The sequence below is a fragment of the Hemitrygon akajei genome, chromosome 2 (assembly GCF_048418815.1).
Source record: "Hemitrygon akajei chromosome 2, sHemAka1.3, whole genome shotgun sequence".
NCBI lineage: Eukaryota > Metazoa > Chordata > Chondrichthyes > Myliobatiformes > Dasyatidae > Hemitrygon > Hemitrygon akajei.
The window spans coordinates 95,637,723-95,652,944 of record NC_133125.1 but is presented as its reverse complement, the minus strand read 5'-3'; the positions used below and the strand labels follow the sequence as shown (position 1 = coordinate 95,652,944).

Genomic DNA, 15,222 nt, shown 5'->3' with positions numbered 1-15,222 from the left:
TTTTCAAGGTGATTTATTCCGAAATACATATACTGATTTTGCAACTTCAATAAGGAAAATGAACATAAGCATATCTAGACTCCGGCAAATTTCTGAAAGTTGTCTTTGCATCGAGACCGTTACTTCTAAAACTGAGGTGAAGTTCATATTGGCCTTTTGAATATGATTAGAGATTAAATGTTTTATTATTTTGCAACCTAATTCAAAATGGTTGTGTAGACTTATTGTTGTGAGTGTTCTGCCAATTGCCCAGTTTTGTTGACTAATTAGAGGTCCATGTATCTTGGGTACAAATGTTATTAATTATATGAAATATATCATAGATTGGATAATGGGTTTAAGCTGAAGTTTAACTGAAAAGTTGAGCAAAGTGAATGGCTTAATCCTGATTTTATATTCCTTGGGATTAATCCAGACATGATAAATCTGTTACTTATAATGTCCTCTATGCATTTCCCTTCGTCAATGCTGCCTGATCTGCTGAGTTCCCCCAGTGCTTTCTGCATGCTACAATAAAATGGTTTTTTTTGCTTGTCCAGGTTACTACAGTATTTTGCAAGTTTTCTGATCTATTCATTTGCACGTTCTTGCTTATCGATTGGTGTAAGACCTCTGATATGATGCTAACAATTGCTCTATAGCAATAACTTAAGCAAATCCATATTGGGAGAAACAATATTAATCTACAATGTTTAACATTAATTTTTTTTGTAACTTAGTCTGTTTAAATGCACATACTGAACTCAGATTATGTTTCCTATCTTTTAATGACAGGCTCTAAGTTGTGTTATCAATTTTCATAAATGGGAACAAAAATAGGAAGAATATTACTTAAGAATCTGGGGGCAGTTATCCAGGGCTTTTTGAAAGAACAAAACATGACTTTGTGTGATACTTCATCTTTGTGTGATACTTTGTTGGTTTCTTAAGACGTTATAGCAAGTTTGGGGGTGTGTGTTGGAGATGTGGATAAGCTCCCACTACCTATTAAATGCTTCCACTGCCATGCATATAAAATAGCCTCTGACAATCAAGTCCAACTCTTGGCTTTCACGCGTGACTCAGTTACTAAGCTTGGTGGAACCGTTTCTACTGAAAGGAGAAGGAGCATAAGCAGGTTAATGGTGCCTTAAAACCAGTCATTCCAAGCAGATGGGCCTCGTCATCTATGCTTTTCATGCTGTCTTGTGGCTCTACCTACTCGTGAGGAAGGCTTCAGAGTAAGCCCCAAAGAGAAATCTGGAGCTGGAATCCCTAAGACAGTCCGACATTGAGTTAAATACTAACCAGCAATTCCTGTGACGCCTCTGGATTGGCCGCTGCTGTTCCTTTGAATGTGGAGAAGGGAAGCTTGCAACATGGACAACAGCTTGCTCTCTATGACCTATCGCACTGGCTTGTGTACTGACAGCAGCTAGGACGCAACATCTGCAGTGGACCCAAACCAATGGAGGGTCTCGTGGTGTCTCCATCCTTTTTTACTGCTACAGGCTGCCTGCCCTTCGCCTACCAGCCCACACCACCACCACTGCTGAATGAGGAGTGTCGAGATGAGGTATTGATGAGCTGGCTGAGAAGATCTGAAATTCCCATTGAGCTGCCGATTTTGAGTCAGATGTCAATGATGTAGATTCTGGGGATGGGTTTTGTTGCTTGGGAACACAGGCTTTTGCAGTGAGTGAGTTCTGACATCCCCACAAACTCCATGCCACATCATCTGACTCGAAGAAAGGCAGATGACAGAATATGGAGCAGCACAAAAGAGGTGCTGGAAGAGCTCATCATGTCAGGCAGCAATGATGGATAGAAATAGTTCACTTCTTCAGTTGAGCATCCATTATTAAGGACCTCCAGCACCCAGGGTGTGCCCATTTCTCACTGTTACCATCAGGTAGGAGGTACAGAAGCCTGAAGGCACACACTCAGCAATTCAGGAACAGCTTCTTCCCCTCTGACATCCGATTCCTAAATGGACATTGAACCTGTGAACACTCCCTCACTTTTTAAATATATATTATTTCGGCTTTTTGCATGATTTTTAATATATTCAATACACATATACTATAATCAGTTTATTTATTTATTAATTATGATTATTTTTATTATTTATCTGTTTTTATTTCTATATTATGTATTGCATTGAACTGCTGCTGCTAAGTTAATAAATTTCACGACACATGCCAGTGATAATAAACCTGATTCTGATTCTGATTCTGAAGTGGGACTGAGGCCAAAATATCAACTGTCTATTTTCATCCATGGATACTGACTGACCTGTTGAATTCCTCCAGCACCCTTTTTTGTGTTGATTCAGCTTTATGTATACATATATTGTTCAAAACTTATGCCTTCACTTCCTGAGGAGGTTAAAGAAATGTGGTATGTCTCATTCAACCCTGATTCATTTGAATCAATGCACCATAGACAGCATCCTATCTGGATGCATCAAGTGCTTTGGCCATGATTGCAAGGAACTGCGAGTTGTGGACACATCTTAGCACATCAGGGAGACCAGTCTCCCTTAATAGATACTTCTATACATCTTGCTGTCTCAGTAAAACATCCAGCATCATCAGAGACCCCACCCATTCTCTCTTCTCCCCCTCCCATCAGATCAAAAGATACAAAAGCCTGAAAACATGCATCACCAGACAAAAGGACAGCTTTTATAGACCATTGATTGGTTTCCTAGTACAATATGCTGAACATTTGACCTCACAATCTACCTTCCTATGACCTTGCACTATTTTTACCAACACTCCACTTTTCTGTGGCTCTACCACTTTATTCTGCACTGTGTTATTGTTTTACTTTGTGGTACCGTAATGCACTGTTGTAATGAATTGATCTTCCTGTACAGTATGCAATTCAGTACATGTGACAACAATAACCAATTAAATAATTTTCTAATCATGACTGAAACAAAATACATTATTTTTATTTTTATTTAGGGATACAGCCCAATGAGCTCACACCGCCCAATTGGTGACCAATTGACCTATCAATCCGTACATCTTTGAATGAGCATCTGGAGGAAATTCACACAAACACAGGGAAAATATGTAAATTTCTTGCAGACTGGGTGGAATTGAACCCAGATCACAGAGATTTTAATACTGTCATGCTTACTGCTACACTACCAATGCCAGGCCACTTCAGTCGAATTGGTGGACTTGGATTCAAACAGGGTGATGAAGACAATTTAGTAGAGTAGATGGAGTTTATTTAACAATCCAATAGTTTCATAATCACAAATGCATTTTCTTACCAGATTTACAATTTAAAATGTCCATTTGCTGTGGTAAGATTTGAGCTCTAAATTTATGCTCAAGCCAGTGGATATCTAGTCCTGTTAGTATTTACTTGCTCAAATATAAATATTTCTGGATGTCAATGGGAATGCAGGCATTTATTGTTCATCCCTAATTGCTCCAGAACTGAGAAGATAACTAATAGCCACAAGTGGACCAGAACAGGTGAAAATGGAAGATTTCCTTTACTGAAGGATATTTGTGAACCAATTTTGTTTTATTTTCAAGTCAAGTGGTTTCATCTTTACTTTTTAAAAACTGTAAATTCCATTGCTGCCATTAGTGCCTACTGTTTATGTCATTAAAAATTGGGAGTATCTCCATTTAAGATTTGGAAATCCAATGTTCATCATAATAATTTTTCTATTTAGATTGATAAACATTTTCACCATTTTTAAAGCTGCATGTTAATTATTACTGGATCTGTATGTTGGCACTTGAGCATAAAGTGCAGAAAGCAATTGAGAACAGTAGTCCCTGGTCAATGTAATGCAATCAAAAACATTGATAGCAGCTAGATTTAACCCTGAGGGGTTTTTACATCTGGAAAAAATGATCAATACATAACTAACATCACATCACATACCATCACATGTCTGTCAGGCATTGTCCAAACAATCATAATTGCAAAAGTGATTTACTTACTTTAAAAAAAGTGACCATCAGATAATTACTAGTATTCAGTAAGAATTTGCAAATCAAATTAATGCAATACTCTTATAGTTTAAATTTACAAATAGTCAAGTTTGCCAGGTAACATTACAGTGGTTTTCCCAGAACTGTCCCATTGAACTTAAGGGTGACCAGCTGTAAAATATCAGCTCCTATCCACTGAACAGATTTCCTTTAATGACACTTCAGTATAACAAATTCCGAATCGGTAGTAAAATACTTTTCATGATCAATTATGATGCTTGTAAACCTCTGCCAATATATAGTTACAGAAGTTAAGTGTGTTGCCATTGATTTAAATTTATGATTGCTATTTATTTGAATGTAATTAAAAATCCTTGACATGCACTCTAACAAAGCAAATATTGAAAGGAAATTTCAAAAAATTGTTCCCATGTACTTTCACACCTCAATGAAGTATGGCACTATCTACTCACCGGTAACTTAATTGGGTTGGAGTCAGTCAGAACCATGGACTTTGTTTGGCTCAGGCGGTCACAGTTAGCAGCTGCACTCTTCACCCTCCTCTGAACAGCACTAGGGCTGAAGTGGGTTGAGGGAAGCTGTTCAGGGGTGGTGGTTGTCTGGAAACTTGTTTTCGACTGAGCTGTGGATCCATCCTGTGGGGAAAAAAGCAAGGAACTCATTATTAAAGTTGCATTTAATCAACTGTAAACATAAATCATTAAAATATCTAATAAATCAAGACTTCAGATGTTAACTTGTGCATGATACTCCTACTTACTGCAGGTAATACTTTCAAAATTATATCAAACATCAAAATGTAATTAGTTCAGTAAATTGAAAAGTAATACTTTGATTTTTTAAAAATTCTGGATTGTATTTTAAGCTAAATAAAAATAAGAATGTCAGAACATGAAAAAGGAACAAAATTAGTTTACATAACTCCAAGTTGAATCCACGATCCAGTGAAAATAATTTCAAGGGGTTTCAATTTTATTTTCCTGCCTGATCTACACAGCCCGAGATTACCTTATAATCAAAACAAGGTTTAAATAATCCTAACGATTCAGCATCTACTTTATTGTTGAATAGATGATTCCAAAGGATGACGGGGCAGATTCTCTTGTTTCTATTGCTTCAGCTATTAAGCTGAGTACAGTGAATACAAGTGATTCAGCAGGAAGCAGTACATACATCTAGCTTTTATGGCAGTTCTATTTGCTCTTACTAATTTAGAAGTTGAGAAACTGAGCACAATCAGACACACCACACCATCCCTATTCATTTGAATTGTTTTGTACTCAGTTAGTGATGCACCATCAATAACTCTCTCTGAGACGTGAGACGAGATATCGGCTTTTATTGACTGGAAGAAAGAACAAGCAGTAGTTGACCACCATACTACATCCTGGAGACTGAGGGCCGGGCTCAGGCCTCAATCGCCTTTATACCGGGGTCTGTGGGAGGAGCCACAGGAGCAGTCAGCAGGGGGCGTGTCCAGACAGGTATATGTAGTTCACCACAGTTAGGTAGCAGGATGGAAGTATGTCCCTTGATATCGAGAGCAGCGGGCTCCCCCTCTTCACGCAGCTGATGAATCCAAAGGAACGGCAATGACCAATTCAAACAACACACACAAAATGCTGATGGAACGCAGCAGGCAAGGCAGCATCTATAAGGAGAAGCACTGTTGACGTTTCGGGCCAAGACCCTTCGTCAGTTTGGCTCCAGTGGCATCGCAGGAGTTGCCAGTCAGTGTTGAACTCAATGTAGGATTGCCCTAGGGACTCCAGCTCTGCACTTTTCCTCGGGGTTTACTCCCGAAGACTCCCTCATGATTGGGTATAGCACAGGGCAGATGTTTTGAGAGTGGAGCTTTCCTTCTCCAAGATGAGATGCCAGCCATGGCTGACGAGCCCCACCTGCCTGAAGCTACCTGTTTTAAGACACCTATAACCCACCTTTGCTCCTTCTCTGCCAGTAGAAATAGTTCTGCTAGACTTTGCAACTACGCTGCACGTGAATGTCAGGAGTTGGACTTAGTTGTCCGAGGCTATTTGAGACGCACATCATTGAGAACACTTAATAGGTGGTTGTAGTTTATCCCTACTACTCCTCACCCATCACCCCCGGTTGTGACAACATTAAGGATGAACTCAGTTCATTCATTCGTTATGCGGCAGGTTGCAGGAGCTGCAGGCTAGCAGAGGGAAGGAGCACCTTACAGCTAGTTTGGAAGCGATGTATCTCCGCCCCAACATATAAGTCAGATGTAATGCTTCTTATAATACGTGAACAGGTTATACTATGCAGATTTCTCCTACATCTTCAGTACATCACTCTTGCAAGTCTAAAACATAATAGTTTTCTAGCAGCTATTACAGGACTTGGTGTTAAAAATTTAATAGGAAAAGAGGCACAGTTGCAAACCTGTGAAGTATTGGGATGATGCACACTTAGTTGATCTAGAGCATGTTTATCACCTGAGTTGTGGCCAACTAAGACCTAATACCCTAAATCAGAAATTGACCACTTAATCCAGGCTGAAACTGAAGTACAGTTCAAAGTAAATTGGTGCTGTCTGATACGCCACCTTATGGGTGAGTCGCTAGACAGGGCACCCATTTGCTCTCTCTGAAACTGTAAATAAAATCTCTTCAAACTATTCAAGGGATTGCATTGTAGCTCTCCAAGAATATAGATTAATAATTATCTCTGCTTCACGATCACAACAGATAATATGATCATTTATCTCATTATATTTGGTGGGACCTTGCAATGGTCAAATTGACTGCTGTATATCCCTGCATTACGGTGCCAGCATTTTAAAATATGTCATTGATCATTAGGTATTTGGGCAACTCCTGGGAATTTTCAAAAATTAATTGTTTGTTTTTAAACCAGGTAATTGCTTTTAGATCCTATCATATGGTAACAAATAGCTTCACTAAGCCAGGAATTTGCATCAGCCATTAAGTAAAGCCACATATTCACAAAAAAAACAATGTGTAACATATGTGTGCGCATTAACCCCATACGGGCTGTCATACTAATTCTGCATGAAAATCAGGAATTAAATTAAAAACTCCAAAGTACAGTATATCTTATTGTGTTATCCAATATGAATTGACTCTGAGTTTGTGTCTTACAATTAATTAACTAATTAGATTGGGTGTTGCTGGAGGCCTAGACATTGAGTTCAAATTTCTATTTGTTTATTATTTTCTCTGATGATTTTAATAATCCTAAATTAAATTAATTTTAGAATGAATCCTACTGAGTTTAACATGCCACAAATCACACATTTCAATTTTTTGTCAAAGAAGTCAGAAATCAGGCAACGGAACTTGAAAATTTAGCAATTATTTACTGAAGTATGGTCGAAAGACTAGGATCGTGAAAAAAATGTTTTTATTTAAGAGCAGTTCAACAAATATTTAACAAATTGCTAGACTTCCCACTAGAGGGCAGGGACCTTCAAATGTTGGAGTTTCCAGTTTTAAAACAGAGTGAGCAATCTCCTTGACGATGCTTCAAAAAAGCTTACAAAAAGTTAAAAACTGTGTTGGTGCTGTTTTGAAAACAATGCTTCAGAGCTTCGTCATGTAACATTGCTCTGCTTCATGTAGCCAAGCATTTTGTGAAATCAAGTGGCATAGGTGACAACAAGGCTTTGCTTTCACCTATGCTCACACTGACCATCAAAACATGGAGGAACCTTCATAAATGCCCACATCCCCCCTGATGACCCCATGATTTCACTCACTGAGGACGATGAGAGAGCATTCTACAGGAGGGTGAACCCACGGAAAGCAACCAGCCCAGATGGGGTACCTGGCCGACTACTAAAGATCTGTGGGGAGCAGTTGGCTGGTGTATTCGCCGATATCTTTTAACTCCTGCTTTGGTAGCTCGAGGTATGTGCCTGCTTCACTTCATTTATACCGGTGCCTAAGAAGAGCGTGGTAAACTCCATCAATGAATATATTCCAGAAGTGTTTTATGATGAAGTGTTTTGAGAGGATGGCGATGAAGCATATCAATTTCTGTCTGAGAAGCAACTTGGTTCCTCTCCAACCTGCCAACCTGCACAATAGGTCCACATCATTTCTTTCTCTCCTTATTGTATTTGCACAGTTTGTTGTCTTTTGCACTCTGGTTGAATGCCCAAGTTGGCATGGTCTTTCATGATTCTATTATGGCTACAACTATTATTCTAGAAACATAGAAACATGGAAAACCTACAGCACAATATAGGCCCTTCAGCCAACAATACTGCGCCGAACATGTATTTTCTTTAGAAATTACCTAGGATTACACATAGCTCTCTATTTTTCTAAGCCCCATGTACCTAACCAGAAGCCTCTCAAAAGACCCTATTATATCTGCCTCCACCACTGTCACCAGCAATTCATTCCACGCACTCACCACTCTCAGTATAAAAACTTATCCCTGACATCTCCTCTGTACCTACTTCCAAGCACCTCTTGTGTTAGTCATTTCAGCCCTGGGAGAAAGCCTCTGACTACCTACACCATTAATACCTCTCATCATCTTATACACCTCTATCAGGTCACCCCTCATACTCCATCACACCAAGGCCAAGTTCACTCATCCTATTCTCATAAGGCATGCTCCCTAATCCAGGCAACACCCTTGTAAATCTCCTCTGCACCCTTTCTATGGCTTCCACATCCTTCCTGTAGTGAGGCGACCAGAACTGAGCACAGTACTTCACGTGGGGTCCGACCAGGGTCCTATATAGCTGTAACATTACCTCTCAACTCCTAAACTCAATTCCACAGTTGATGAAGGCCAATACGCCGTATACCTCTTAACCACAGAGTCAACCTGCACAGCAGCTTTGAGTGTCTTATGGACTCAGACCCCAAGGTCCCTCTGATTCTCCACGCTGCCAATTGCCTTACGATTTATACTATATTCTGCAGCATATTTAACCTACCAAAATGAACCACCTCCCACTTATCTGGGTTGAACTCCATCTGCCACTTTTTAGCCCAGTTTTGCATCCTATCGATGTCCTGCTGTAATCTCTGACAGCCTTCCACACTATCCACAATACCCCAACCTTTGTGTCATCAACAAATTTACTAACCCATCCCTGCACTTTCTCATCCAGGTCATTAATAAAAATCATGAAGAGAAGGGGTCCCAGAACAGATCCCTGAGGCACACCACTGGTCACCCATCTCCATGCAGAATATGACCCATCTACAACCACTCTTTGCCTTCTGTGTGCAAGCCAATTCTGGTTCTATAAAGGAAGGCCCCCTTGGATCTCATGCCTCCTTACTTTCTCAATAAGCCTTGCGTGGTGTATCTTGTCAAATGCCTTGCTGAAATCCATATACACTACATCTACTGCTCTACCTTCATCAACGTGTTTAACAATATCCTCAAAAAATTCAATCACGCTCGTAAGGCATAACCTGCCTTTGACAAAGCCATGCTGATTATTGCTAATCATATTATGGATCTCCAAATATTCATAAATCCTGCCTCACAGGATCTTTTCCATCAACTGAGGTAAGATTCACTGGTCTATAATTTCCTGGGCTATCTCTACTCCCTTTCTTAAATAAGGGAACAATATCTGCAATGCTTCAATCCTCTGGGACCTCTCCTGACCCCACTGATGATGCAAAGATCATTGCCTGAGGCTCAGCTATCTCCTCCCTCGCATCCCACTGTATCCTGGGGTATATCTCATCCAGTCTGAGTGATTTATCCAACTTGATGCTTTCCAAAAGCTCCAGCACATCCTCTTTCTTAACTATATCCTCAAGCTTTTCAGTCCATTGTAAGTTATCTATACAATTGCCAAGGTCCTTTTCCGTAGTGAATAGTGAAGCAAAGTATACATTAAATACCTCCGCTTTTTCCTCCGGTTCCATACACACTTTTTCACTGTCACATCTGGTTGGTCCTATTCTCTCACATCTTTTCCTCTTGCTCTTCAGATAATTGTAGAATACCTTGGGGTTTTCCTTAATCCTGCTCACCAAGGCCTTCTCATGTCCCCTTCTGGCTCGCCTAATTTCATTCTTAAGCTCCTTCTTGCTAGCCTTATAATTTTCTAGTTCTTTATCATTACCTAGTTTTTTGAACATTTCGTAAGCTTTTCTTTTTTTTCTTGACTAGATTTTGAACAGTCTTTGTACATCATGGTTCCTGTACCCTGTCTTATGGTTCCCTGTCTCATTGGAATGTATCTATGCAGAATGCCACACAAATACCCCCTGAACATTTGCTACATTTTTGCCATACATTCCCCTGAGAACATCTGTTCCCAATTTATGCTTCCAAGTTCCTGCCTGATAGCTTCAAATTTCCCCTTACTCCATTAAACACTTTCCTAACTTGTTTGTTCCTATCCCTCTCCAATGCTATGGTAAGGGAGATAGAATTGTGATCACTATCTCCAAAATGCTCTGATACCTGACCAGGTTAATTTCCAAATACCAGATCAAGTACAGCCTCTCCTCTTGCAGGCTTATCTACATATTGTGTCAGAAAACCTTCCTGAAAACACTTAACAAACTCAACTCCATCTAAACCCCTTGCTCTAGGGAGATGCCAATCAATATTGGGGAGATTAAAATCTCCCATCATGACAACCCTGTTATTATTGTACCATTCCAGAATCTGTCTCCCTATCTGCTCCTTGATGTCCCTGTTACGATTGGGTGGCCTATGAAAAACACCCATTAGAGTTATTGACCTCTTCCTGTTTCTAACTTCCACCCACAGAGACTCAGTAGCCAGTCCCTCCATGACTTCCTCCTTTTCTGCAGCCATGACACTATCTTTAATCAGCAGTGCCACATCACTACCTCTTTTGCCTTGCTCCCTGTCCTTTCTGAAACTTCTAAAGCCTGGCATTCTAAGTAGCCATTCCTGCCCTGACCCATCCAAGTCCTGGAAGGGCCACAACATCATACTCCAAGTACTGATCCAAGCTCTAAATTTATCCGTTTTGTTCATGATACTCCTTGCATTAAAATAGACACATCTCAAACCATTGGTCTGAGCGCATCCCTTCTCTATCAACTGCCTATCCTCCCTCTCACACTGTCTACTAACTTTCTCCATTTGTGAGCTAACCGCCCCTTCCTCTGTCTCTTCAGTTCAGTTCCCAACCCCCAGCAATTCTAGTTTAAACTCTCCCTAACAGCTTTAGCAAACCTCCCTACCAGGATATTGGTCCCTCTCAGATTCAAGTGCAACCCATCCTTTTTATACAGGTCACACCTGCCCCAAAAGAGGTCCCAATGATCCAGAAACCTGTGCCACGCATTTATCTTCCACTTCACTCTATTCCTATACTCACTGTTGTGTGGCACAGCCAGTAATCCCAAGGTTACTAACTTTGCGGTCCTGCTTCTCAACTTCCTTCCTAACTCCCTCTAGTCTGTTTTCAGGACCTCCTCCCTTTCCCTACCTATGTTGTTGGTACCAATATTCTATTATGGATTTATTGAGTATGCCCACACGAAAATGAATCTCAAGGTTGTTTATGGTGTCATAAATGTCCTTTGATAATAAATTTACTTAGAACTTTGAACACTGATGGCACTACAATAGAAACTGTGAGTTGTTTCAAATTCATAGGTCTGCATATTTCACGCAGCCTCTCATGGTCCCAGAATAATTCCTCCACAATCAAGGAAGCTCACCAATACTTCTGAGTTTTCTAAGGAATCTGAAGAGAGCTGGTCAATATTCATGGCCTTCTACAGGTGTGAAGCTGAGAGCATCCTAAAACGCTGTATCAGTAGGGAAACTAGACAGCGGTGACAAGAGATCTCTATAACAGGTAGTTAAAACTGACCATTGCATCACTGGTACCAGCCTACCCACCTTCAAGGACGTATGTGCAGAATGGTGGCAGAAGGCAGCCAGCAATATCATGAAGGATCCCACCCACCCTGCTCACGGACTGTCTGTTGCATTCCCATCAAGGAGGAAGCTGTGCAGCACGCACGCCAGGACCACTTGACTCAAAAACGGTTACTTCCCCACCAAGCCATCACGCTGATCAATACCTCCACCTATTAACCCACCTTACCATACCTCCACCAACACTACAAACAGTACATATCACCTAACATCACTTTATGTACATACAATCAGTCTATGTATACAATAGTTACTTACACATTGTGTTTTATAGAATTGCTTTCATATTTATATTTATTGTATATTTTATTAAGTTCTTCGTGGTTACTGTGCCTTTGCTTTTGTTGAAGTTTGAGTAGATTCAGTATGTCACCAAAAACTTTGATAAGCTTCTATAAATGTACAGTGGAAGGTCCCTTAACTGGTTATATCATTTCCTGGTATGGAAAGACCAAAGCCCAAAAGCAAAAAGAAGTGCATACAACTCAAGTGTGTCACAGGAAAAGTCTTCCCCACCATTGAGCACGACTATAAGGAATGCTGCCACGAGAAAGTGACATCCATCACCAATGACACCCATCAACCAGGCCATCTTCCATTCTTACTACTACAATTGGACAGGAGGTAGAGGACACTTGAGTCCTACACCAACGGGTACAGGAACATTTATTAACCGAAAACCATCAGCCTACAGAACAGAATAACTTCACTCAGCACAGCTCTGAGCTGATTCTACAACCCACAGATTCACTCTTTTGAACTCTGCAACTCATGTTCTCAATATTTTTCTATTTGCACAATTTGTCTTCTTTTGCATATTGGTTGTCAGTATTTACTTATGTATAGCTTTTCATAAATCCAATTGTGTTCTTCATTTTTCCGTAAATGTCTGCAAGAAAATAAACTCAAGATTGTATATGATAACATATACATACTGTACTTTGATTATAAGTTTTATTTCAACTTCAACAGAGAGAAAGCAAAGTTCCATTATGGATGCTACACCACCTGCTAATTGAGAAAAACAGGAGTCTTCAAATACTTTGTAGCTATATGTTTACATTCAGAAAATATCCACCATAATTATGAAGCAAACACGAGGAAATCTGCAGATGCTGGAAATTCAGACAACACACACAAAATGCTGGTGGAACACAGCAGACCAGGCAGCATCTATAAGGAGAAGCATTGTCGACGTTTCGGGCCGAGACCCTTCGTCAGGACTAACTGAAAGGAAACATAGTAAGAGATTTGAAAGTAGTGGGGGAGGGGGAAATGCGAAATGATAGGAGAAGACCGGGGGGAGGGGTGGTGGGATGAAGCTAAGAGCTGGAAAAGTGATTGGCGAAAGTGATACAGAGCTGGAGAAGGGAAAGGATCATGGGACAGGAGGCCTCGGGAGAAAGAAGGTGGGGAAAGCATCAGAGGGAGATGAAGAACAGGAAAACAACTAAATACGTCAGGGATGGGGTAAGAAGGGGAGGAGGGGCATTACCGGCTGGGTAGCATCCAACCTGATGGAATGAACATTGACTTCTCTAACTTCTGTTAATGCCCCTCCTCCCCTTCTTACCCCATCCCTGACATATTTAGTTGTTTGCCTGTTCTCCATCTCCCTCTGGTGCTTCCCCCCCCTTTTCTCCTGAGGCCTCCCGTCCCATGATCCTTTCCCTTCTCCAGCTCTGTATCACTTTCGCCAATCACTTTTCCAGCTCTTAGCTTCATCCCACCCCCCCGGTCTTCTCCTATCATTTCGCATTTCCCCCTCCCCCCACTACTTTCAAATTTCTTACTATCTTTCCTTTCAGTTAGTCCTGACGAAGGGTCTCGGCCCAAAAAGTCGACAGTGCTTCTCCTTATAGATGCTGCCTGGTCTGCTGTGTTCCACCAGCATTTTCTGTGTACCATAATTATAAATTTCAGAGGGCAGTATCTTAAACTTTGGCTGTATTTCTATTGCAAACTGCTTGGCAAGGTTACATCTGAACAACTTTAGATCTAAGATACATTCCATTCTGTGTAAAGCGTGAACTATTTTAAGTGCATTGTAAGTATAAATCGCGAGGATGCATAAGTGCTATATAAAATTGTATTTCTATGGGAAGTATAATAGCTCAAAAGCACACCAACAGTAAAATATGTATTAGCAGGACTTATTGTATCACAAAATATTTATCTTTTCATAGTATCAGAGAAGGCTTAATGGGCCAAATGGCCTTATGCCTTATGGCCTTTCATATAAAACTGGAAACCATGTTAACAAGCTTTGTGATTTTGTTGCAACACAATCATCAGCGGAGTAAACCCACTGCAACATTCAAAATGCGAGAAATCAGCTGTATGATTCGTTAGTCCAGTGATTCAGCAGAACATGACAGAGGTGCATTTGCAAACGTTCAGGCTGCTCTTTTCAGTAAGGTAGTGACTAAGCTAGCACAACTAGTTTAGTAAAGACCATAGTTTAATGCAATGTGTTAGCATGATTAAGGTGGAAGAATATAATTTATAGTACACAGACATTGTTCAGGGATGAAGGAGAAGATAAATACATCTCAATACACTGGCTGCATATTTTAGTTTAAGTCATAGGTCAAAAGTTGAACCTTTGTACCAATAACAATCAGAAATACCTATGCATTGTGACAGGACTCGAATTTAATAATTTTCAGATGCATGATATTTTGCTACAGGCTGCAACTGTCACAATAAAGTTTATTTTTCCACCAATAAAACTAATCAGAATTAAAGACCAACAACCTGGATGACAATAAAGACTTTTGTACTGTAAGATGCAGAATGCTCAATCAAAACATTTTGCTAGTGGCTGGATTAATGACTAACAAAATTGCAAAGTATATCTGCATTTTACTGGTCTATTAGCATTAAATCTAACCCCTGCAATCATTCAGCCATTTCTGTTTCTGCACAAAAGATATACATAAGCTAATTCTGCGTAGATGTCCTTAGGTGCCTATTTTTCAGTGGAAGGGAGGAATATGTGCATTTTAGCTGAAAATATTTGCGAACACATCAAGCAAAACATTTTCCTCAAAAGTGAATGGAATAAATACATAAAACTTAACATGGAAGATTAGAATTCTCATAAATACCACCACTAATTAAGCACCTCCACTCATCATGCTAAGCGTGATACTTAGCACCTCTACGCATAATGCATCATGAATCATACTCATGACCCTTTAACCCCTGAATGCATGCAACATGTATGTACATATAAAATTATTTAAAGCACCTGACAAAGTTAATCTGTGGATATTTTTGTACTGTTCAAAGTATAAGATGAGCCTTGAATTTCATTTTTCCACACTCCGATTGAATGATTTGTACTGTTGGG

General features: G+C 40.1%; 1 protein-coding gene across 2 annotated transcripts in view; it reads right to left on the bottom strand.

Moving 5' to 3' along the window:
* The window catches only part of LOC140714573 (rho GTPase-activating protein 15-like), a 734,693-nt gene that overhangs the window by 607,563 nt on the left and 111,908 nt on the right, over positions 1-15,222 (bottom strand). For both annotated transcript variants that reach the window (XM_073025883.1, XM_073025887.1), the window contains exon 3: positions 4,421-4,603. In XM_073025883.1, the coding sequence (XP_072881984.1) occupies positions 4,421-4,603 (183 nt within the window). The remainder of the gene's footprint in view (positions 1-4,420; positions 4,604-15,222) is intronic.